This window comes from Dipodomys merriami, unplaced genomic scaffold (assembly GCF_024711535.1).
Source record: "Dipodomys merriami isolate MVZ:Mamm:240054 unplaced genomic scaffold, mDipMer1.0.p SCAF_72, whole genome shotgun sequence".
Classification (NCBI taxonomy): domain Eukaryota; kingdom Metazoa; phylum Chordata; class Mammalia; order Rodentia; family Heteromyidae; genus Dipodomys; species Dipodomys merriami.
Window position 1 is genome coordinate 641,606 of NW_027206313.1, and position 25,490 is coordinate 667,095.

A 25,490-nucleotide genomic window follows, 5' to 3' on the forward strand; every position below is an offset into this window, starting at 1 on the left:
GACTGGCGTGCAAAGGCCACCTGGTGTCCGCGGTGGCCATGTGCCCACGCGGCCTGCGGGCAGGGACGAGCACAGGCGGCTCGCCGGACAGACAGGCGAAGCGCAGATGAGAGGGAACGCGTCCTTCCCGCCAGAGGCGTTGCAGAAAGGTGGGGAGACCAGAGAACAGCCACTCGGGGAGACCTGCGCGTGCGTGTGCACGTGTGTGCATGTGCACACGTCTGTATTTCTGGACAATAGTTCCTTTTCCAATAGAACTGTGACAACCGTGTTGAAGGATGGGAAATGGCGCCTTTTGTGGGGACTTACATATCATACAATATATAGATAATGTATTTATAATGTACATAGATGATGTATGTATATATAAAATGTATATTTTTTCCCCTACATTTGTCAGCCCGAACAAGAGTGCTCTGCTTTTCCCTCCAGAACCGAGAGAGCGCTAACGCAAACACAAACCAATAAACAGAGGTGCAACCAGCACAGTCTCCAGCCCCCACCGGGCACCGGGCACCAGGCACTGGACATGTGCTCCTTAGGGCACACAGGGTCTCTGGGAGCCCTAGCAAAGGAGGATACGTTGTGGACAATAAAGTCAGCCAAGCTACGATACCAAGGAGGGCAGGGCGAGGCCGGGCATGGGGCACTTGGGTCCCACGCACGGACTCTATACTGAGACCCTGTGAGGAAGGGCAGGACTTTTATTTTCCCAGGTCTTCAGGCAACCTTACAAGCTGCAGGCTGCATGTAGCCGAGTATGAAACCAAGAAAAATGCCAAGGTCTAAAAGTATCGTGCAGGGACGGGGCTCCCTCAGCGGCAGGTGGACCGGGAGCTGGAGGTGAGCTGGGCTGAGGCGGCCGCCGGCCACAGCCCTCACACGATCTTCACAGTCTTGAGCATATCCGACAGGACGTAGCTGTCATCCCAACCCCTCCCAGGCCTCTTCAGGGTCCGCTCCAAGGTCTGGGCCATGTCCAGGAGCTCTGGGGTGGCGAGTTTCTGCTCCGGGGACAGCTGACAGAACAGGATCTCGTTCACCTCTCCCTCGATTCGCCGGACATACAGGAGAGGGAACACCGCCTTGAGGTCCGCCAGAACAGACTCCTTTAGCCCCGAGTCTCGGCACACGAGGTTGAGGATGAAGACGCCTGCAGCGTGGGAAGAGTAGAGGAGCACAGATCAGCAGACGAGACAGAGACAAGGGTCGTGTTGGGGAAGGCCGGCCGCCGGCCCACGGATGCTATGGCTAAGCAGACAGGGCCACCGCGGCAGGAAGCTTGCTGAGAAGACTTCAGAAGACACATCCACCTTCCTTCTTGCTCTTCTGTGTGGCCAACGCATTCCCATTCTCTATGCCTCGGTTTCCCAATGAACTGTTCTGATAAAGAAGTCACTAACTGGGCACCGACGGCTCACATCTGTAATCCTAACTATCTGGGAGGCAGAGATCAGGAAAATTGCAATTTGAGGCCAGACTGGACAGCAAGTTTCCAAAACCAACAGCTAGGCACCAACAGCTCTGTAGGGGACTGAGATCAGGAAGGCTGCAGATCAAAGCCAACCCAGGTAAAAGACGTTTGCGAGACCTCCATCTCAACAGGAAGGGCTGGGTACAGTGGTACATGCCTGCCATCTCTGGTACAACATAAGCACAAATAAAAGCAGTGCAATTCAGGCCAGTCTGGGTAAAAAGTAGGACCCTGTCTCTGCCGGAGTGAAAAAGACTATAAAGACGTGGCTCAAGCAAACAGAGCAATTGCCTAACAGGCACAAGTCCCAAGTTCAAATCCCCCACACACAAAAAAATAGTAATTCACATCTCCAAGAAAATAACACTTGATCAGCTCCACAGGCTGCTGCGTCCTAGCCCGACACCGCACGGGCGCTCACCGGCTAGTGAGCGAGAAGGCCACCCAGAGCGACTCAAGTCCTAATTAAGCCCAGGGCACCACAGGACTTGACACCAAGTCCAAGACCTAGAGGGAGCCGGGTGTCGGTGGCTCACACCTGTCATCCTAGCTACTCAGGAGGCCGAGCTCTGAGGATCGCAGTTCAAAGCCAGCCCGGGCAGGAAACTCAGTGAAACTCTTATCTCCAATAAACCCAAAAGAAAACCAGAAGTGGTGCTGTGGCTCAAGTGGCAGAGTGCTAGCCTTGAGCTGAAGAGCTGAGGGACAGCGCCCAGGCCCAGAGTTCAGGCCCCACTACTGGACCCCCCTCCCCCCCCCCAAAAAAAAGACCTAGAGGGCTGTGACTTTGGAGATTGAGAGCTTCAGAGCTGGACAGGTGGCTCAGTGGTAGAGCATCCGCCTAGCAACATGTGAGTTCAAACCTCAGTACTGTCAAGAAAAAGAAGAGTAGGGGCTGGGAAGGTGGCTCAGTGGTAGAGCGCTTGCCTTGCATGCATGAGGCCCTGGGTTCGATTCCTTAGCACCACATAAGAAAAAAGAAAAAAGCCGGAAGTGGCGCTGTGGCTCAAGTAGTAGAGCGCTAGTCTTGAGCTGAAGAGCTGAGGGACAGCGCCCAGGCCCAGAGTTCAGGCCCCACGACCGGACCCAAAAAAAAAAAAAAAATAGAAAAGGAAGAGTAGGAGCAAGCCTTCCGCATGCTCTCTCCCCAGCTCAGAGTAGATGAAGCACTCCAGTGGTCGCCAGTATCGCACCGTGCGTGTGTGGCAGGGTCTACGAATGTGCACAGTACAAACCACGCTGTGTGTACACCCAAGAGACTCAAATACTCCACCCAACGGTGTGGACTAGACGAGAAGGTTCACACCTGCAAACCGGAAACCACCCCCGCCCTGACAGTGGAGATGTGCAGTCACGTATAAACGAACACCACAGCCAGGCGCTGGTAACTGGTGGTAACTGAGTCCTACCAACGTGCCTGCCAGGGCTGGCTCTGACTCAGGTTCTTTGGATCTCAGCCTCCTGAGTAGCTAGGACTGCAGGTGTGAGCCACCGAGCCTTGCTGCTGCCTGCATTTTTTTTTTCTTTTTAATCAAAGTAAAGATTGTTTCTAAGCCCGCCCGCTCTTCCTTCTGTAGTTGTCCGACGTGTGCTGCAGCATACCTTCAGGAGTCAGGAGGCTTCTGACCTTCTGCAGGAAAGACAGCTCCACGAACGCCGGGGGTGGGCAGCTCATCCCCACGGCTGGGTCCTTGCTGTCTACGTCAAACATTACCACGTCATAGGCGGGCCGGGCTGGAAAAGAGAAGCAAGACTGGCCACAAAAGCTAAGAAGGAGGACGTGATTTGCCCAGACCACTGATGTCCCTGCCCAGGAATCCTTGCCATTGGAGTTAACCGTCCCACGGTGAACCGCCACACATCCAAACGCGCCCTCCACGGGTGCAAACCAAGGGCCCATCCTAGGCGAAATATTACATACTGTACTGGGGCTGGGGGGGAGGGAAGGGCGCGGGGAGAGTCAACCCTGGCAGAATCTTAGAATCAGCTTGAAAAGTGTCTACATCCTTAAGAAAATGTAGATTACATCCCTGACCAAGGAAAAAATTCTGGGATGGTGGGAAGTAGATGAAAAAAAGAGATGGGAATTTTCTTCTGGAATTTTCTTCTTGCTCTCTAGTGGGGCTGAGAACTGGTGATCGAGACAAAGCAGCCGAGTAGGCATTTAAGCGCTGGCCCGGCCAAGAGTCACTTCCTCAACTCTGAAAACAGCTCCTGTTCCAGGAGAGAAGTCAACACAGTGACACTGGAAGTCAGCAGTATCTCTTCCAGTTCCTGGAGCAAGAGCTGGCTCAAGAGACAAATGATCTTACTGAGTGGATGAGAAAGAACGTGATCTGCTCCTTCTCAAGATGTGCAAGCGGCCGCAGGCGGCAGCCTCAGGGACTCGGCTGCTTTCCGGCGCGCCGTAACCTGAGCTGGTGACTCTGCCATCGGGGTGCGCTCTGGGGCGTGGCATGCCAAGAACTGATGTAGACTTGATCGGATGTTGATTACCCTGCCTGGTCTCGGCGCTCAACCCTGAATCCAGGATCCTGCACAAGGTAGGCAAGCACTCTACCGCTGAACCCTTACACTAGCCTTGATTTTGGTTTCTGTGCAAAAACAACAAAAAAATCCCACAAAAACAAAAACTATTTGGCAGGCCGACATGCAAGGGCAAGCCGTGGCCCTCACAGAATCTGAAGGTGGAGTCAGCACAGCGGTCAGGACCCAGCGCTGGATGCCGCCTGCAACGCCAGCAGGGCACCAGGGGTAACCGAAGACGGTCTACCACACACCTGACAGACGCTCCGCGTGGTTTGGCCGTCTTCGGCCTGACAGTGATGGAACCGGAAGAGTCTGAGGGAAGTTCAGGTGGCAAGGGAAACCTCAAGACTGCCACCTGTGCATCCCAGCCCCCACGCCTCCCTGCAGGCCTTCAGGAAAGACGGCCTAGCCTCGGGGTGACTGAGCAGGCAGACCAGGAAGGCAGCCAGAGCTCCCCGGGGAGCCCAGCTACAGAGCTACGAAAGGGGCAGAGCAGTTCCCAGTGCTAGGAAGAAATGAACAGGCCTTTACCTAAGTCCAGGGTACAATCAGAGCAGAACGGAGCCTTAATTCCAGCAGCGGGAGGACTAGCAACAAGTCACGGCTGCACTGGGCTGGCTCAGCCTCAGCACGGCCCCACGCGGGCAGTGCTGCCAAGGCTTGTGCCTGCCGCCCGGGGCGGGGGAGGGGGAGGGAGGGGGAGGGAGGGGAGGGGGGAGGGAAGGGGGGAGGAGGAGGGAAGGAGGGGGGAGGGGGGAGGAAAGGGGGAAGGAGGGGGGAAGGAGGGAGGGGGAGGGGGGAGGGAGGGGAGGGGAGAGGGAGGGGGAAGGGGGAGGGGAGGGGGAGAGAGGGGGAGGGGGGAGGGAGGGGGAGGGGGGAGGGGAGGGGGAGGGAGGGGGAGGGGGAGGGAGGGGGAGGGGGAAGGGAGGGGGAGGGGGAAGGGAGGGGGGAAGGAGGGGCAGGGGGGGACCTGGAGCCACTCAGAGCCTCTCCACACCCGGAGCAGCTGCCTCCCCACCCCCCACTTCTGGGACAATGAAAACTGTGTCTGCGGGTACTGTCAACTGTCCTGAGCCGACGCGCGGAGCTGCGCGGACGCTGCGCACCCCTGTGTCTGACTGACTCCACCTTCAGCTGAAGGTTCACGAAACGCCTCAACAGCCACCTCAGCTGTTTCCACATTTTTCTTCCCTTTTCGCGTACCAGCTATGCTTCCACTCCCTTGCAAGGGTGAGGAGTGGCAAGGTCAAGGGTCAAGGGTCAAGGGTCGGCACACTGGTGTGTCAGAACCCGAAGGCCGCCACAGTCCTCCCTCCGGTCCTCAGCACTGCACTAAGCAGACGCCAACCAATAGGGACCCATCTACCAATCACCAGACGGCAAGGACGATGCCAACACCTGGGAGAGGAATTCCGGGGGCCTTCGGGCCAGTGTCTGCTAGCACCCCTCCACGCGTCCCACTCAGTACCTCCTTCTGCCCCCGCCAGGCTGGTAATATAATCCAGGCCGTCTGCAATGTGGACTCTCATCCGGTCACTCTGCGAGAAGCCAAACCACCGGGTGGCCACTTCCAACATGGAGGGGTCGATCTCCACGGCGTCCAGGCAGGACTTTGGGAAGTGGTCGTGGACGAACAGGGGGAGGCTGCCTCCACCCAGGCCCACCACCAGCAAGGCCAGGGGGCTGTCTGTGGGGAGAGAGAGGCGTTGCCATGCCCTGCCAGAGTGCGGCGCCCCCCGAGGGGGGACTGAAGGACGGGGTGTCAGCGCAGCTCACAAACAAGCAAGGCTCAAAGCACTGGCCTCCCTCCCTCAGACCAGAAAGCTGAGAGTCAACTGACACCTGAAAACTGACCCTGAAGATGTTTCATGAGTTAGCATTATGGGCTCTTAAAGATCCCTAAGCACTCTGCTTCACGGTATCAGAAGATTTCCTGGAGACCCCCACATCACAGGAGATGGAGAACAATAGCCCCATTCCCTTATTCGTGATCATACCGTAGGGCAGGGGCGATGCCCCTTGACTGACTCTGGACTCCACAGTCCGGAACTGCCTTTTCAGACATCCTGACCAAATAAGGGTCATCTGTCCAGTTTTGTACATCCCAAGAAAACGTTGAAGGCCCAGGTCCTAGCCCTAATCACAAAGAAACTCAGCAACCACAGAAGAAGGGACGCAAGACAGGACAATCACTGAAAGGAGCTAGACCCTAGGATTAAAGCTAAGAAATGAGATTTTAGGCACATAACATAGAGCATTTCAGTAGGGGTATTTGAGGACTTCAGGCAAAAACATTTCTAAGTGTGAAACATGTTCTTATTTGCTAATGAGGTTGGATCCAGATAGTCATAAAACTATCTCTGCACTGACCATAATAAGGATTTTTAGGTTAAAATTCAACAATTTTCATCTTGTGCTCAAGGAATACACTACTGAAAAACCACAGTATCAAAGGCTCCGGACATCTAATTTTTAAATCTAGTTAACATGGATATATAAAACGTAAAATTTCATCAAACTGAGTACTTAATCCAAACACTTTTCATTCCTAGTTGGTAATTTTTTTATATCTTAATTTTCAAAAGAAATGAAAAGGCTGGGTGCCAGTGGCTCACACCTGTAATCCTAGTTACTCAAGAGGCTGAGATTTGAAGATCGAGGTTCAAAGCCAGTCCAGGCGAGAAGGTCTATAATATGATCTCCAATTAACCACCAAAAAGCCAGAAACAGAGCTGTATCTCAAGTGGTAGTGTGTCTACCTTGAACACAAAAGCTCAGGAACACTGCCCAGGCCCTTAGACTGGAAAGCAAGGAAGCGAAGAAGGGAAGGAAGGAGGGGGGAAAGGGGGGAGGAAAGGAGGGAAGAAGGGAAGGAGGGAGGGAGGCAGAGAGAGGGAGAGGAGGGAGGGAAGGAGGGAGGGAAGGAGAAGGAGGGAGGGAAGGAGGGAGGGAGAGAGAAAGAAGGGAGGGAGGAATAAGGGAGGGAGGGAGAAAGGAAAAAAGGAAATGGAAGGAAGGAAGGAAGGAAGGAAGGAAGGAAGGAAGGAAGGACTTATGCTTCAACACATGCAGCCATTTCAAGATGACAGGCTGAAACACCTAGAGACTCCTGACTGCCAGTTTGCAATCACTGCCCAGCTACTTCTCTGGGCTCCCAGGCTGCCCCTTGTGGCGGGCGGTGGCATCTCGCTTACCTAGGAGGCGCTCCGGGTTCCTGAGCAGGGTGAGGCCAGCGATCATGGCTTTGTGGTGCTCACAGCAGAGGTAACTCTTATCGATGGACTGCCCAGGGGCAGGAGGGAGGTCTTCGGAAGCATTCGTAGTAGATCGCTGCTTCTTCTTTTCCTTTTTCCGTTTCTTCTGGGCTGGATGAGAGATTTACACTAATGAAATAGTATGCTTCTTACTCTAGTCCTTGGAAGTAAAGGTTACAGGTATCAGTGTGCAGGTATTGGCTTGAACGGACTTGAAAGCCAACTGTTAAAGAGACAAGAATTTGCTGGGTGTTCACACCTGTAATCCTAGCTAATGAGGAGGCCGGGATCTGAGTACAGCCTGGGCAGGAACATTTGTGAGACTCTTATCTCCAATAAACTACTCAGAAAAAGCTGGAAGTAGCATTGTAGCTCAAGAGCCCTAGCCTTAAGCAAAAGAAGCTTAGAGTCAGCACCCAGGCAAATACAGTCACAATCCTTCAGGTACCTGCATGGCAGCGAAGCAAGATCTGATGAGACTGGCTTGGGAAGGGAAAGGGAGAATGACAGAAGAGAGAACTCTGATCAAGATCACTGTACACATAAACGTGCGCGCTGAAATGAAACGCCTTTGGACGACTAATTCAGACTAATAAAAAATAAGTAACTGGTTTAAAAAAAAAAAGACCACCTTGCCAGGTACTGGTGGCTCATGCTTATAATCCTAGCTACTTAGGAGGCTAAGATTTGAGGTTCAAAGACTATGAGACTCTTAACCGCAAATGAACAGCAAAATGTCACAAGTGGAAGTGTGGCTTATGGGATGGAGTACCAGCCTTGAGCAAAAGAGCCAAGCAAGAGCTCAACTCCCCGAGTTCAAGCCCAAGTAACACCCTTCTGAGGGATTAATGCACTGATGGAGAAAAGCGTACTCCTAAATACTTCTAGAGAAGATGTACAGCTACTAACCTATTCTGTGCCAATTACTGTACCAAAACTTTTATCTTTTAGCTTTTACAACAACCTATCTTTCCAGTTCTTGGTACATAAGAAAACTGAGTTCTAAAGAAATAGGGACAGCATTAGTTAGGTGACTTAAGACAAAATACATGGGTGGGAGGGTGGCTCAGCGGGAGAGCGCTTGCCTAGCATGCATGAGGCCCCGGGTTCGATTCCTCAGCACCACATAAGCAGAAAAAGCCAGAAGTGGCCTTTGGGTAGAACACTAATGGTAGAACACTAGCCTTGAGCAAAAGAACTCAGAGACAGTGCTCAGGCCCTGAGTTGAAGCCCATGATCGACAAAAAACAAAATTCAAAAGCCCCTCTCCAGCAGGTGAGGTGGGCGACAGAGGCCAGCAAAGCCCTGGCTGCTGGGTCACCTCCCGAGCATCCGTGCAGACTTGAAGGCTCTGAAGTATCACCACACTCACTCTGGCAGACCACGCCCGCTCCCTATCATTTCAGAAGGAAAGAAATACCCGCCCTCTGCCGCTCGCCGCCAGCGCCCGGAGGCCCCGGGCGGTAAGACGGGCTGTCCTGGCAGCCGCGTGGCATGGGACACAGGCCCCAGCTTCCCACCTGCACCGGTGTCACCTCACGCCATTAGCCTCTCCTCCCCTCACCCACCCGGCGGCTCCCACGGCCGGGCCTACGACGCCTCACCTCTATGAGACGCGTCCTTCAGCAGCCGGGCCTCAGACTGCACCACGTTCCTGCTGCTGAGGAAGATCAGCCGCCGAAAGAATCGCCGGTCGTCCCCTTGGACGTCTTCGATGACATACTCGCCGCTCAGGGGGCTGCAGGCTTGGTGCTGGATGGTCCGGACACCGATGTCCCCCCCCACAGATAGAAAGGGCACCTGGAGACACGGCCAGAGACAAGGACACACCAGCTCAGTTAGGAAACACGAGAAGCCACCCATCCCTTGCTGGGTATCAACAAGAGGACCTCCTGCCAGGGCTGTGGAGAGCGAGCGACCCTGAAGACCTGCCATCTACTACGCTTCTTGTCTGCCAGGTCTTTACAAGTTCAATTCACCTTCTGCAAATTGTGACTGCAAAAACATCTCCTGAACTACGATTGAAATATAATTAATTCTTCCCACCAAAAATGTAAGAACTCATTCGTAACCACTAAAAGACCTCTCAATGCCCAGGAGAATGAAAAAATAATAATAATAAAAGCTAGAAGGAAGCCTCAGGAAGGGGCATTTAGGAGGAATCTGGATACGGGTAATGGCCACGAAGAGGGGGAAACACCCCCTAAATCTGCAAGTATTTCTGTTCCCCCAGTTATTTTCTTTATTCAAATTTTTGTTAACCTTAGGAGAAATATGTATTTCCCTCTAAAACTTCTTACCTCCTCCACCACCTTTACAACTATTTCTTTTCCTCTTTATGTTTTGAGACAGGGTCTTACAATGTAGCCTAGGCTGGCATCAAACCTGTGATCCTCCTTTCCAAATGCCGAAATTATACACATTTACCACCATAAATGCCATCAAGGCTACCTCCTAATTATCAGCAATTTCTGACCTTTCAGAGAAGATCACAGAGGAAGCTTCCAGAGGATCTGGGTCTCCCTGACATAATGTCTGGCTCTTGGATACCAACTCAGCCAGGAAAAATCAAGCACACATTTGTCCATGGTCTGGAAACGCAGGGTTTGTATTTCTTTTGTATGTGTTTGTGCTGGTCCTGGGGCTTGAACTGTCAAGGCACTGTCCCTGAGCTTTCCCGCTCAAGGCTAGCAGCTCTACCACTTAAGTCCCAGCTCCTCTCCCAGCTATTCTGGTGCTTGCTTACAGACCTTCCTGCCTGGGCTGGCTTCCAACCCTGATCCTCAGATCTCAGCCTCCCGAGGAGCTAGGATTACGGGCGTGAGCCACTCATGCCCAGTAAGGGACTTGCACTTTTACAGTAGTCCTCCAGATACATGGGCTTTTCCATCTGTCAAAAAATAAATAAAGCTGCCTGTCAATTACTCATGTAACTGAGTAACTGACAAGATGTCAAGGTAGAAGGTATAACTGATTTTGCCACTGTAAAGCCAGCAATGCTAATACTCTGAAATCGCACTGAGCTGTTGGGTCCTTTTCATTTTATACCTCAGATAATCACAGTTCAGAGGAGCAAGACAGGTGAAGATGACTTTTTCTTTTCTTTTTTTTTGGGTCCGGAAGATGTCTTTTTCAAAAGCAAGCAAAGAGAAACAGTCTCAACAATCAGCAGTTTGAAGAGCTAGAGGCAGCAAGATAGACAACATCTCCATCTTGTCATCTCTATGCAGGCAGGCAGGCAGACAGACAGACACGCATGCATGCACAACCATGCTGCTATGGTTCTTAACAAAAGCAACTATTCAACTTTGTGTCTCTGCTCCAGGGCAGGAGACTGTCCTGTTGTTGTCTTGGGTTCTGCTGGCTGCCTTGGTGCCGGTCCTGAGCCGGGACCCAGGGCCTCCTGTGCTCACTTGGCTTTCGTGCTTGCCTCCGACGCGCTACCACTGCAGCCACGTCTCCACTTTCAGCTTTTTGCTGGCTAATTGGAGATAAGCATTGCACAGACTCTTCTTCCCAGGCAGGCTTCAAACAATGGTCCTCAGTTCTCAGCCTCCTGAGTAGCTAGGATTTCAGGAGTGAGACCCCAGCACCCCACAAGAAAATGTTTTCTGCCCGTTTAATGCTAAGCTAACACACCTCAAAGGACCAAACTAAGGTCAGATTCCCGTTCTTCCAAGGCTCCTTCTGCCCTCCTGGCTGCTAGGGTGTGTGCAGAGATCAGGGAAGGCTGCTATCCGCCGCACTCGGTACCTTCTGCTGGGAGGGCATTCTGGCTGGGACCAGCTCCATGACGCTGGCCGACAGCTCCGCCTGAATGCTGTCCATGCCGTCGTACCGCTGACCTCGATGGAGGGACACCGTGATCAGCCTCCGGAAGCCCGCGCTAGCTGCCAACTGCTTCCGGCCTTCCTCCGTGCCGAAGAGCCACTCGGTCTCACGGCCCTGGGGGACTGAAAAGGAGGGACGTGCTCACAGAGAGACCTGGCCGGAGCGGTCAGACCCACAGCAGTGTACTCCCCGCGTGACCCACACAGGGGCTGCTGACACCCCAGCACACAACCCTCAGCGCAAAGGAGCCCACGGGACACGCGACAGGACCCAAGGTGCGTCAGAGTGCAGGCATGGCGGAAGGGAGCAACAAAGGCGATTACTGTCAATGCTTTCTCCACACCAGGTGTGACTCCACGCAGTTTACAAATATAAAGTGATAGATCTTCACAACACCCGAGACTCAGGTGGCATTCTCCTCGTTTAAAAAAAAAAGAAGGGGCTGGGAAGGTGGCTCAGTGGTAGAGCGCTTGCCTTGCATGCCTGAGGCCCTGGGTTCGATTCCTCAGCACCACATAAGCAAAAAGAAAAAAGCCGGAAGTGGCGCTGTGGCTCAAGTGGTAGAGCGCTAGCCTCGAGCTGAAGAGCTGAGGGACAGCGCCCAGGTCCAGAGTTCAGGCCCCATGACCGGACCCAAAAAAAAAAAAAGAAGAAGAAGAAGGGAAAGGGAACTGAGGCACAGAAACTGCGTGATTCAAGTCAATTCATATGGCTGGGAAATGGCAGGCTGCACCGAGACCCAGGCAGCCCACCCGGCTCAGGCTCACATCCAGTACACGATCCTCTCCCAAACGAGGACAGATAGGATCACAGAATACTTGGGAAAACAGCCCTGTTGTCAAGAAACAAATCACCGGGGACTGAGAAAGTGGCTCAGTGGTAGAGCGCTTGCCTTGCATGCATGAGGCCCTGGGTTCGATTCCTCAGCACCACATAAGCAGAAAAAGCCAGAAGTGGCGCTGTGGCTCAAGTGGCAGAGCGCTAGCCTTGAGCTGAAGCGCTGAGGGACAGTGCTCAGGCCCAGAGTTCAGGCCCCATGACCGACTAAAAAACACACAGACAAAGAAACAAATCACCCGCACGACTGTTAGCACCTAGCATTTGTTTAGAATTTCCTACAACCGAAGCATGTCCTCATGCTATCTCCTGACCCTCATTAGGTAAGCAAGGCATCTTTTACTCTTTGATAGCACTTTTACAAAGCATTTATCATATCATATACCAAGCACAACCTCTCTGGCAGGGCTAGGGTTTAAACTCAGCAGTGTGTACCCCCAGGCCGTGAGATTAGGGCTTGAACTGGGGCCCTCCTGCATGTTAGACAAACACTCTTCCATCTGAGCTATTCTCCCAACCACGCCAGGGACTTCTTGCAACTACAGAAGAGTTAAACCCCATTTCATCGAGGAGGAAATGGAGGTACCCACAATAAAATCAGCTTGTCTGACACGGCACTATCAGCAAGGAACCTCGCCAGGACTGCAATGCAGTCTTGTTTCCAGAGCTTACTTTTTTTTCAGGTGCTACACTGAACCGCCTCCCTAAAATCTGCAGAGAAGCACAGGCTGCTCACACCCCACAGTTCAGAGGCCAGCGCTGGGGCCAGAACCTACCCCACAGCGCAGTAGCCAACAGGCCCGCGTGGTGTATTAGCTACCAGACAGACCTCTGTGCTCCTCCCTACACAGATCCACTCTCACACCCCACGGAAGCAGCCTCCAATCTAAGCACACGTGGGGAGCCCTGGCCTAACGCTCTGGAGATAGCACTCTCTGAAAATCAGAAAGACGAACACACCGAGCCATACCCATCCATCAAGCCCAGCTCCAGCCCCAGCCCCTCCAGGGAAGGAGAGGGAGCCGTCCCGACTCACTGATGAAAATGGCACAATGGTTGTCCCGCGCTGGCTTCACGGAGGGGCTGTCCACCACGTGGAGGGTGTAGCGTGGCTCGCCCGTGTGGCCACTGCACAGGTCCAGAGACACGCTCCTCCCCAGCCCGGCCCCGGCCGCGCGCAGCTGCCCACACAGCCAGGCATGCTGCTGCTGCTCACGCACGGCCGCCGCCAGCCGCTCGGCACTGTCCAGCCGCACGGGCTGGCCCTGCTCCTGAGCACACAGCTCAAAGATCTGGGGGGCCGCGCCAGGGACGGGCCTGAACTTGGTCATGATGAACGCAAAGACAGGCAGGGAGAACTGAGGCTCTGCCTCCAACGCGGGGTCCCGGCCGCGGGCGACTTGATGCACCCGCACCATCCACCCCTCCCGAGAGAAGTGACCCACTGCTTTCTTCAGGATGTGAGCCTGGGCCAGGGAGATGCAGAGGTAGCGACCGCCCACCTGCAGGACACGGCCCACCTCGGCCAGCATCCTGTCCACCAGCTGCAGGGTCTCCTCCTCCTCTCCTGTCAGGACAGCATCCAGGGTGCCCTTGTCCAACACCACCTGGAATGAGGCGTCGGGAAACTCCATCTGTGTCATGTCCATCTTCAAGAAGCTCATCCGGGGCCTTCGACTGGCATTGCGCTCCTTCATCTGTCTGATGACGACCTCGCTGATGTCAATGTTCACTATATCCTGATAACCCACATCATACAGCTGCTCACTCAGCTCCGAGTTGCCACACCCGATCACCAGAACCTAGAGGAAAAACACACACAGACACACACAAAAACCGATAAAAGGAGGGTGTCCGGTGCCTCAGGAAACTGAGCTCTGAGGATCACCCGTTCAAAGCCAGCCTGGGCAGGGAACTATGGGACTCTCCAATTAGGTACCAAAAAAGCTGGAAGTGGAGCTGTGGCTCAAGAGGCAGAGAAGAAAAGTAGTTGAGCCAAAAAGCTCAGGACAGCACCCAAGCCCTGAGTTCAAGCCCAGTACTGGCACAACAATACATAAATAAATACATAAATAAGAGGAAGTTAATCAAAGCTAAGGAATCTGCTTCAAATATTTCAAGAAGCTACAGTGATCTTGGCTGTTCCGGGTTTCAGAAGACAGAGATGATATTGTCACGAAAAAGGCAACTTTACAGTTGACTCTTATCACTAGTGAAAACCACACTTAGCAACAAAATAGGTCATGTGAGAATGAGGCTGTGTGCTGTAGAAACAATATCGTATTCCTTTTCTCTGAAACAGAGCACACAGTACTCAGAAATTACCACGAAATCACAGAATCCAAACTCATTAGTTATAGTTAGGATCTTGTTTTACTCCCAATTTCATCCATCCATTAGTGCCTTTGGCTTCACAGGTAACAAACTATATCTTGTGAGGGTTCAAATTTTGCACCCATCAGATTTTACCTCATGGTATTTCGGAAGCCAACTTAAAACACAAACTGTTGACTCCCTTTCTGTGGAGCCATCTCTAATCTATTCTTCAAAATTCTGCTCGCATGTTACTATCTCTGGCTAACGCATGACTTGATGGGAAGTGTGTAAGCTCGGGCACAAACCCGAGCTTAAACCTCAGGGACCACTTACAGTGCGGTCTCCCAGGTCACCTGGAAGACAAACATGTGCGGGACTGCTGGGTGCTGGCGGCTCAGGCCATTCGGGCTCCTACTCAGGAGGCTGAGGACCACCGTTCAAAGGCAGCGGGGGCAGGAAAGTCCGTGAATGGAGCTGTGGTCCAAGTGGTAGAGCACCAGCCTTGAGCACCGACGCTCAGGTCCCAAGACTGAGACCAAACAAGGCACACCAGGTGCCCGAATACTCACCTCCGGTTATGAGACCTGGAGGAATGTGCACACACACGCTCACACACACGCTCACACTCACGCTCACACTCACGCTCACACTCGGCTTAGCACGGAGGCTTCCTCCACCAACGCTCCCGGTCTCCCCTGGTTCTAGTCAGGTCTCCGCACGCACAAACCCATTCCGAGGCGGTATTCCCGCGCGCGCCCGGTGCTCAGGGCTCGCATTGGCTCCCGCAGGGCTGCGTCCCGCACATCGCCCCCTGTGCCACCCACTCTCACGAGTGTGCGTGTTCCGCGCCCGCGCGGGAGCGGCGGGAGCAATCGGCGGCTCCACACGCGCACGCCTGGAGGCGCGCCCGGGACCCCGAGACGGGGCGGGCGGGGCGGCGAGGCCGGCCCACCGCGGGTGTCAGCGCCGGAGGGGCGCAGGGCGGCCTGCGGGCGGTCCTCCCCGGCCCCGCGATCGGCCCCGCGGCGCCCCCCCCCCCCGTCTCCCCGGCCCCGCCATCGGCCCCACCACGCCCCCCGTCTCCCCGGCCCCGCCGCGCCCCCGGGCGCCCCGCCGCGCCCTCACCTTCTCCCGGGGCCGGATGTACTTGTGCAGCAGCCCGCACAGGTCCAGGTAGCTCCCGTACCACTCGAAAGCCTTCTTGCCCCGCAGCTGGAAAAACTTCTCCCAGTAGTCCGCCGAGCCGAAGTCCCGGGAGCTCTTCGGCAGGAGACCCGCGCTCCCCGCGCCCGCCATGCGCCTGGCGATCACGCCCGGCGGGCCGCGCGAGGCCGCACCGCGCCCGCTGACGGACGGACGGACGGACGGACACGCGGACCCACCTCCCGGCGCTCAAAACGCGAAGGGGCTGGGAAGACGCTGACGGCCGGCCCGCCCGACCGCCCACTCCCGGGCGCCGCACGTGCAGGCGCTTCCCAAGCTCGGTCCCCGAACTCAGCAACCATATCCGGTGCGAGGCCTCGTGATTGGGCAGCCTCCCAGGCGATCCCAGCATCCCATTGGTCACCGCGGCTCCTTCCTGACATCTCATTGGCTGGGACACGCTAAGTCTCGCAGCTACTGGCGGCTGCGTCGCAGCGGTGCGCACTGCTGACGTAAGACGCGGGGCCGGGATGGGGCGTGGCGGGGGCGGGGCCGGAGGCTGTCCCGGGCCGGGGGCGGGGCCGGGAATGGGCGGGGCCGGGGGCGGGGCGGGGCCTGTCCGGGAATGGGCGGGGCCGGGGCCCAGGGCCTGTCCTGGAAGGGGCGGGGCCGGGGCGGGGCCGGGGCGGGGCCTGTCCGGGAAGGGGCGGGGCCGGGGCGGGGCCTGTCCGGGAAGGGGCGGGGCCGGGGCGGGGCCGGGCACCGCTGCTGCGCGGCCTTCCGGCCCCGGGCTCTGCATCCCGGATCCCGGGCGCGGGCGGGCGTGTCGGTCCTCATAACCCCAGTGTACGTCACCTCGGTAATAACCGTAAAGTGAGCTAATTTCTTATAAAAGGCGGGAAGGCGTGACAGCGGGGCTCCGGGTGCCTCCCCCCCGTACCTCCCCCCCGTGCCCCCCCCCGACCCCCCTCACCTTCCCCTTCCGTGCCTCCCCCCCAACCCCCCCGTACCTCCCTCCCGAGCCCCCCCATACCTCCCCCTGTGCCCCCCCAGTACCTCCACCCCGGCCCCTCCCGTACCTCCCCCCGGCCCCCCCTCACCTTCCCTCCCCCCCCCACCTCCTGGCAACTGCATCCAGCAGACCAGCAGACCTCCTGGCCTTGGCTGTGGTTCAGGTTGGGGCGTGGCCCTGCGGAGGTGTGAGTCCCAGCAGGCAGCAGGGTACATTGCACACCTAGGGGAAGTGCGCAGGGGTGTGGTGTGGCTGTGGAGGGGAGGTGTGCAGGGGTGTGGGTGGCTGTGGGTGTGTGATGGGGCTGTGGGGGAGGTGTGCAGGGGTGTGATGGGGCTGTGGGGGAGGTGTGCAGGGGTGTGGGTGGCTGTGGGTGTGTGATGGGGCTGTAGGGGAGGTGTGCAGGGGTGTGATGGGGCTGTGGGGGGAGGTGTGCAGGGGCGTGGTGGGGCTGTGGAGGTGTGCAGGGGTGTAGTGGGGCTGTGGGGGAGGTGTGCAGGGGTGTGATGGGGCTGTGGGGGGAGGTGTGCAGGGGTGTGGTGGGGCTGTGGAGGTGTGCAGGGGTGTAGTGGGGCTGTGGGGGGAGGTGTGCAGGGGTGTGATGGGGCTGTGGGGGGAGGTGTGCAGGGGTGTGGTGGCTGTGGGTGTGTGATGGGGCTGTGGGAGAGGTGTGCAGGGGTGTGGGTGGCTGTGGGTGTGTGATGGGGCTGTGGGGGAGGTGTGCAGGGGTGTGATGGGGCTGTGGGGGGAGGTGTGCAGGGGCGTGGTGGGGCTGTGGAGGTGTGCAGGGGTGTAGTGGGGCTGTGGGGGAGGTGTGCAGGGGTGTGGTGGGGCTGTGATGGGGGTGTGCAGGGGTGTGGTGGGGCTGTGGGGGAGGTGTGCAGGGGTGTGATGGGGCTGTGGGGGAGGTGTGCAGGGGTGTGGGTGGCTGTGGGTGTGTGATGGGGCTGTAGGGGAGGTGTGCAGGGGTGTGATGGGGCTGTGGGGGGAGGTGTGCAGGGGCGTGGTGGGGCTGTGGAGGTGTGCAGGGGTGTGGTGGGGCTGTGGAGGTGTGCAGGGGTGTAGTGGGGCTGTGGGGGAGGTGTGCAGGGGTGTGATGGGGCTGTGGGGGGAGGTGTGCAGGGGTGTGGTAGGGCTGTGGAGGGGAGGTGTGCAGGGGTGTGGGTGGCTGTGGGTGTGTGATGGGGCTGTAGGGGAGGTGTGCAGGGGTGTGATGGGGCTGTGGGGGAGGTGTGCAGGGGCGTGGTGGGGCTGTGGAGGTATGCAGGGGTGTAGTGGGGCTGTGGGGGAGGTTTGCAGGGGTGTGGTAGGGCTGTGGAGGGGAGGTGTGCAGGGGTGTGTGGGTCTGTGGCAGGGAGGTGTGCAGGGGTGGGGGGGAGTGTTGGTCTCAGACCAAAAATAGGAAACCTAATTGATAGGCATGAACCATAATGAGTATGGTTCATTTAAGTCAATTAGATGCTGCAGTGCTTTGTTTTCTTAAGATCCCTAATTATTGTTATTATTCCCTATTATTAGATTGCTTTATATTACCTGTGTGATTTAAAATAAAGACTGTATTTATATAAAGACATTTAATATTGTCGAGTTTACTTCCAAATCTATAAACCCAGACTTACATAATTTTCAAGTTAATCTTAACTAACATATATAAAGTTTGATAAGGGTGTACAGTTTGCTACTAAAATTAGCTGTGAAATAAGGAATGAGAAGCAAAGCACTTTTCTGATCATTTAGGCTAGAACATCTTAAAGACAGAATAATAACCCTCCAAAGACGTCCGCATCCTAATCACCAGCTTGTGTGACTATGTTACATTGCAAAAGAGAATTGAGGCTGTCGATGCAATTAAGGTTACTAATCAGTTCATATTAAAATAGGAAGATTAGACTGTCGGAGTAAACCAGTGTCAGGGCAAGGGTCTTTTTAAATACCGAGGCAGAACAGGCGATGGGACAGGACGAAAAGGATTTGGCCTGGTTTCGATGGCTTTGGGGGAGGGAGGGGCCCTACGCCCAGGAAAGCGAGAAAGGAGAAGGAAAGTTCTCCTATTATGCCTGCAGAAGGACTCCAGTTTTCGTGTCCAGCCGACACCTGTGTCAGCTTTCTGAGAACTACAAGCTAATAAGTGTATCCTTTTGTGGCACTAAGTTTTTGGCAATTTATGACTGTAGCAATAAAAATCTAAAACAAAAAAATACATATAAAAGGAAGGAACATAGGGTTGGAGGCATGGCCCAGTTGGTATAGTGCCCATCAATGAACAAAAGTTTAAGGTACAGAGTTTGAGTCCAGGTCTGGGACCTAAAATAAATAAATAAATAATAAATAAATAAAAGAAAGGAAGAAACAAAATTTAAGGTTGGGGCAGAAGTTTACCGTGGCAGCAGCTGATCAAATGAGAAACTGCATCAAACAGGCTTTGGAGGTGTCTTTTATTCCAAACACTTAAATAAGCCTTCAAGGTACAAGAAGCCAACAGAGAACAGGGTGGAGATAGCTGGAAAGACAGTTATCTGTGTATTATGCTTGAGAAAGACTGAAGTGTTTGGTGACTTGCTGGAGGCAGGAAACGAGGCCGCAACCCTTACACTGGTTGCCACGTCGCCCGCTAGATGGCCCAGGAGAAGACGAAAGGGCATCATTTGTAGAAGGGTGAGTTGTGAGGAATGTGGCGGTCATTGTGCCAGCGACACTCAGAACCAGAGTGCGTGCCCGTCTCCTCACCCCGCACGCGGTCCTGTGTGCACTCAGACCTCTCCCCTTCTCCCACAGCCATCCAGTGGGACACAGAGTACTTCAGGAGTGGGCTGTATGCTGGGTAAAGGGCATCTCTCCTTGGTGTACAGGGAGTGGCTCATACAATACTAGAAACTATTTCATCCTGCCCATCTTGGAAAATAGGTTTGTTTTCCACATTTGAGATGTTGAGAAATCAACAGTTCCTGTGTCTTGGAATAACAAGACAGGCACCAAACTCCAGGGTAATACTATACCTTCTTATTAGCTGGGTGTCAACAATTTCTTGAAGAAAAGGTTGACCTGGGAAATCACTCTCAAACTAATATTAGATTCTTATGATTGAGAGAATAGTGTTTCTTAATTTGTAAAACATTTGTCATTTGCTAAGGATCTTTCTCATATAATATTCTGAATTTACAGGAAGGAAATTCAGACTTAGGACGCTGATTTTCACATTAGCAGACTTGATCCCTCTGCCTACTACAACATTAGTTAGTGTCATCCTAGGAGGTGGTTATAACTGGTTTCTCATACACACACTCAAACTGATCGATAATAAATGGAAATGTCTCATTTGTGACCGGGAGTGAAGTCAGCCATAACTGCCACTGGGTATTATATTTGATTCCCAGGATTTTCTTCATTCGGTGGCTTTCTATTCTATTCTATTCTATTTCTATTTCCTCATATGGCTACACTGCAAAGCATTATGTCCTCTTTGAGAGGAGGAAAGGACATATATAGGAAGTTGCTGGTCTTTGGGGCCAAGAGGCAATTTATGGGAAGAACTGGGAAGTGGGGGCAGAGGAGAGAAAGTCACTGAGGCCTGTGTCTGGGGCAAGAACCACAGGAAGGGTCTCCAGGCCCCCTGTGGGCTTTCTCAGGGTGTGAATTTTGTGAAACTCCTCACCAGCTCTATTGCCTGATTTCATCTCTTGTTTACAACAATCCATTTACCACACAAAACCCCAAGTGGTATTGTACACTAATGCCATTTAAAAAAATTGAAATATGGGCTGAGAAGGTGGCTCAGTGGTAGAGCGCTTGCCTTGCATGCATGAGGCCCTGGGTTCGATTCCTCAGCACCACATAAGCAGAAAAAGCTGGAAGTGGCGCTGTGGCTCAAGTGGTAGAGCGCTAGCCTTGAGCTGAAGAGCTGAGGGACAGTGCCCAGGCCCAGAGTTCAGGCCCCATGACCGGCAAATAAATAAATAAGTTGAAATACAGTTCACATGCCATGCGATTTATCTTTTAAAGTATACACTTCAGGTCCAATTTGCAGCTTGCATGGTAGGAACCATTACACTGGAGCCCATTACACCTGTGCTCTCCATAATCCCATTCTAAGCTTCAGTTCTTTTTTCTTTTCTTTTTTTTTTTTAATAAGAAAACCAGGGCTGGGAAGGTGGTCAATGGTAGAGCGCTTGCCTTACATGCATGAGGCCCTGGGTTAGATTCCTCAGCACCACATAAGCAGAAAAAGCCAGAAGTGGCGCTGTGGCTCAAGTGGTAGAGCGCTAGCCTTGAGCTGAAGAGCTGAGGGACAGCTCCCAGGCCCAGAGTTCAGGCCCCACGACCGACAAAAAAGAAAAAAGAAAAGAAAAGCACTTACAAAACCACTTATTTTTCTCCTAAACTCTCCACTCGTCACTCTTAGTCAGGAGTACCTCATGTAACATCACCCCCTGTTTTTGGATGATCTCTGTCCACAACACACAACAAAATATTTTTTTCACCACCAAGAGAATGGATTTCAAAACAGAATTTAATAAATAAAATGTATCCAAGTGCTCCACCCAACATGTTTTTCTTCAACATTCAGATCCAGAGCCCTCAAAGAATGTTTTTAAAAATTCCCTTTAGTCCAACAAAAAAAGTTATGTGTAATCCTTCCCCCCAAATAAAATGTTTTTCTTGCCCATGAGAGTGAAGAAAGTCTTTTTATTTCCCCTAAGGAGAATTTCAAATTACAGTGCCAGAACTTTTTACTTTCCTTGATGCATCTTTTAATCATGTATTTTTATCCTCATTGATTCGACTCTTGGTACAAAGACTTCCCCAGTGTAAGGAACTTCCCTCCTTGCTATACTGTTTGAAAACTCAGAAGATCAATGTCCTCAGAGAATATAGTGTGGTATTTCTAGAGACAGCTGGCAGGAGAGGAAATCCTATTTATGCAAAAACTATTTAGCACAGAGGATGGTGTTTGGAATTAGAAAAATCCACTACTTTCTCAGAGTGTGAATTTTGTGAGACTTCCTGCCAGGGTCTATTGTCTGATGGCCTGTTTTCATGTCTTATTCACAACAATCCATTCAAAACCCAAAGTAAAAAAAAAATTAACTATTACCACTGCAAAAATTAAAATATATTTCACATGCCATGCAATTTAAAGTATATACTTCTGCAGCTATCAGTACATTTATGATGCTTTGCAATCAACACCACTATCTGATTCCAGAACTTTTGTTTGTTTATTGTGCCAGTCCTGGGCGGGCTTAACTCAGGGCCTGGAACACTGTCCCTAGTTTTTTGTGCTTTTTGTTTGTCGGTCATGGGGCTTGAACTCTGGGCCTAGTTGCTGTCCCTCAGCTCTTCAGCTCAAGGCGAGTCTCTACCACTTGAGCCACAGTGCCACTTCTGGCTTTTTCTGTTTATGGGGTGCTCAGGAATCGAACCCAGGGCCTCATGCATGCAAGGAAAGCACTCTACCACTGATCCACCTACCCAGCCCCTTTCCTTTCTTTTTTTTTTTTGCTCAAGACTAGCACTCTACCACTTGAGCCACACCTCCACTTCTGGATTTTTCTGTGATTAATTGGAGATAAGAGAGTCTTACAGACTTTCCTGCCAGGGCTGGCTTCAAATCACAATCCTTATATCTCAGCCTCCTGAGTAGCTTGGATCACAGGTGTGAGCCACCAGCGCCCAGCTCCAGAACATCATTATAACCACAAAAAGAACCTGCCTGTGATCGTTAATCCTATTTCCCCGGCCTCCTTCTGTTCCACAAACCCCAGATGTCCCTCACTTTCTGTCTCTTTAGATGTCTGGTTTGGAAGTTTCACATAAACAGAATGGCCGCGTGTCGTCTGCCGTGACTGGCTTCTATGACTTTGCACAATATTTCCAAGTTTCATCCATGATATAGTGGGTAACAGCGCTGCTGTCCATTTTATGACTGAATAATACTCTGTTGTGTATTCTCCTGTGTAGATGGATGTAGTGCATCCATTTGGCAATAGATGGGCACTGGATTGTTTCCGCTTTGGGATTATTACTATCGTAACTGTATTTAAGTGTACAGATGAATGGTATTAACTACTTTCACCTGGTTGTGCTACAGGTGTCTAAGACTTTTCATCTTGCACAACACAATCCTACTCTCGACCTGCATGTATTTGACTACTTCAGAAGCTTCATGGTAAGTGGCGCTGTGCACTATTCATCTGTGATTAATTTACTTCTTGTAGCATAATGTGTTTAAGGTTCATTTATAGTGTAGTATGTGACAGGACTGTTTGCCCCCCCCCCCCCCCGCCCCGCCAAGCACTTACAGAGGAAGTGGTAGGGCAGCGCCTGATGTTTGGTAAAGAGAGGGAATAGCAGAGGATGATATTGGATCGCAGAGAACAGTTAAGATGATAAGTTTTAAGTGATTTTAACGCTGGTTTTTTAAAATATGGAACGCTTCGCAAATCTGCTCTCCGTCCTCATGGGGGCCGGCTGATCTCTGCCTCAGTCCGATCTTCGCTGCCGAAGCGAGCGCCTAACACTATTTTTTAAAATAAATTTTAGTGCCAAATTCTTTCCTGCCTACCGGCTTTGTTCTGGCTGTCCTTCTACCAGGAACACCCTCTCCCTGGCTGCTTAGTGATTGCTTGCTTTTCCTACTCTTGGCTTCAGCTTCAAAGTGCTCTCTTTGGAGATACCTCCCTTACGGCCCCCTGGAGTCTGCCTCAGACATTTGTTTGTTCTTTCTGAAATACTCATCACAAATTGTAAGTACATAACTTATTTACTTTTGTCAATTTTTTTTTCTTGCTACAATAGGAAGTCTGCAAGGACAGCAACTGGGTCTGCATTCCGGAGTAACAGACGCGTCTACAACCACCACCACCACCACCCAAGTCTTTGCACACCAGAAGGAGTGGCGTGTGTCTCCTGGGATTATTTTGAGGGTCAGGCAAACCCACGCCCCCGTCTCAGGGCTGCCACACAGGAAAAACTTGACCGTTCTGTTAATGCAAGATTTTTGTGTGATGCTGCGGAAGACTGAACGTGCACATGCTAAGGACAAGCTCTACCACTTTGCTAGACCTCAGCCAAGGCAAGATTTGTCTCAGATGACTTTTAAATGTCACTTCCACCCAGGAACGGTGCGAGGCACTGCAGAGGGGCGCTGTGTGCTAGGAGCAAGCCAGACGCTGCCAGCAGGTGGCCTCGTCCACACCTGGCACCTACGACCAGCTTTTCTTGGTTCAGATTTGCCTTTGGAGTTGTCCAAACCTTATGGAAAAGGATGAAATATTTAAAGCAGACATTCTAAGTCTAGGGATGCCTGAGTAGAATGCCAAGGCTCTGTGACCTTGGAGGAGGGAAGAAACACGTTTATTGACATTAACTTGTCCCACAAGCTTAGCACTTCTTTCCCCTATAAATTTAGCCACCCTCAGAGAGGATGGGCAGAGTGTCCATGCGGAATCCTAAGAGATTCCATTTAGGTAAAGACAAGGATACTGGCAGTGCTTTAAATTGATTATCTCGTTTCCTTTTATTCATTTTATCATTGTAAGACACAAATTTTTATTCCCCTTTCTGGTCTTGAAGTGCCAAGAGGAAATCAATGCCAATAGGCCCAAAGCCTTTTTAACCCATCTATAATAATCAAACAGTGCAGAAAAGCGCAGCAAATCTGTAACAATGGGGAGATTCTACATTATCTTGTCTATGAGGTGAGCAAAAGAATCTGAAGATATTTTATTAAGTGCAGGTGATAGTTTTAAAACAGAATTTTTTTTTTAGAAGCAGAGATTTTCTCCCCCCACCCCTCCTCCCCCCTCCCCCCGCCCCCAACATACACTGTTTTGGTGTCTGGGAAATTAAACCTGTGCTGAAAATGTCCTGGGATTCAGAATTATTCTAGCTTTCACTTTCCTTAGTTTCTTTTTTTCCCTCATCTTTTCCTCTTGAAAGAAAACGTTGTAAAATTAGAACCAGCTCAACAAATATTTACTGGGTGATTAATCTGTGCAGAGTATCAGGAGAAGTAAAAGGAATCTAAGCAGAGTCCTTGATTTAAAGGAGCAATTTAAAAATCATCAGTTTGCCAGATACTGGTGGCTCACTCCTAGCTACTCAGGAGGCTGACATATGAGGATCACGGTTTGAAGCCAGCCTGGGCAGCAAAGTCTGTGAAACTCTTATCTCTAGCAAACCACCGGAAGTGGCTGTTGGCATATAGACAGTGCCCAGGCCCTGAGTTCAAACCCCATAACCACCACCGTCAACAACAACAAAAAGGTGATCCTAGCTATTCAGGAGACTGAAATGTGAGGATTGTAGTTTAAAGCCAGCCCAAGCAGAAAAGTCTGTGAGACTCTTATCAGAAAAAGGCATAAGTGGTGTTGTGGCTCAAGTAGTAGAATACTAGCCTTGAACAAAAGCAGCTCAGGGACAGCGACCAGGCCCTGGGTTCAAGCCCCAGGACCAGAAAAAGAAATCAGTTCAATCTAGCTTGCACCCTTATAGTTCCAGAAGCATACTTACGTTCAAATATTCTGCTTAGCGATTAAGAGGTGGAGCTGAGTGTGGGGCAGTTATTAGGAGTGACATAGGCACCAGCCTAGAGAGCCCTGCCACTGGGCTCTGCTCTTGGAAGGGGTTGCTATTGGCGTCAGAGTTAAATGTAACCAAGAACACGACCTAGCCTCCCGGTGCTGGTTTCCCATCTTACCACGTGGCCTCTCCTCATATGTGCCATTACCTGTGCCACTACTATGTGGCATCTACCACATTGTAACCAAGGAGAAGCTCATCACAGGCCAAACTGATAAACCTGCCGGATGCTGGACTCTCAAGCTCCACAGTTTAGCTAAGGGAACATTTTTTCCTTATAAAGTACCCAGATTCCAGTGGTTTCTAACAGCAATGTAATGCAGACTAAGACATGCTTGTGTACACACGGTTGTATACACTCACTCTTCCTTGGATTCCTCTTCATACAGAGTAGTTGGGAGGTTTCTCTTGCTCTGAGAATGCTGTTATTCTCTTCAAAGTGTAGAGCAGGCATTGATGGCTCACACCTATAACTACTCAGGAGACCGAGATCTGAGGATCACAGTTGGAAGTT

The 25,490-nt window shown here is 52.3% G+C and overlaps 1 protein-coding gene and 1 long non-coding RNA gene across 2 annotated transcripts; one reads left to right on the plus strand and one right to left on the minus strand.

The window, feature by feature from the left end:
* Positions 1–686: 686 nt before the first annotated feature.
* On the minus strand, positions 687–15,758 carry LOC138818220 (eEF1A lysine and N-terminal methyltransferase). Its single transcript, XM_070009229.1, has 8 exons — positions 15,367–15,758; positions 12,962–13,727; positions 11,011–11,210; positions 8,862–9,057; positions 7,198–7,368; positions 5,472–5,690; positions 3,077–3,208; positions 687–1,153 (listed from the first exon to the last, which is right to left on the minus strand). Exons 1-8 carry the CDS (start codon positions 15,535–15,537, stop codon positions 879–881), a joined length of 2,130 nt encoding a protein of 709 aa, XP_069865330.1. The 5' UTR covers positions 15,538–15,758; the 3' UTR covers positions 687–878.
* A 423-nt stretch (positions 15,759–16,181) lies between these two features.
* Positions 16,182–24,245, plus strand: LOC138818223 (uncharacterized). Its single transcript, XR_011369013.1, has 3 exons — positions 16,182–16,243; positions 22,485–22,562; positions 23,192–24,245. It is a non-coding gene; the product is annotated as an uncharacterized lncRNA (long non-coding RNA).
* Positions 24,246–25,490: the final 1,245 nt, after the last annotated feature.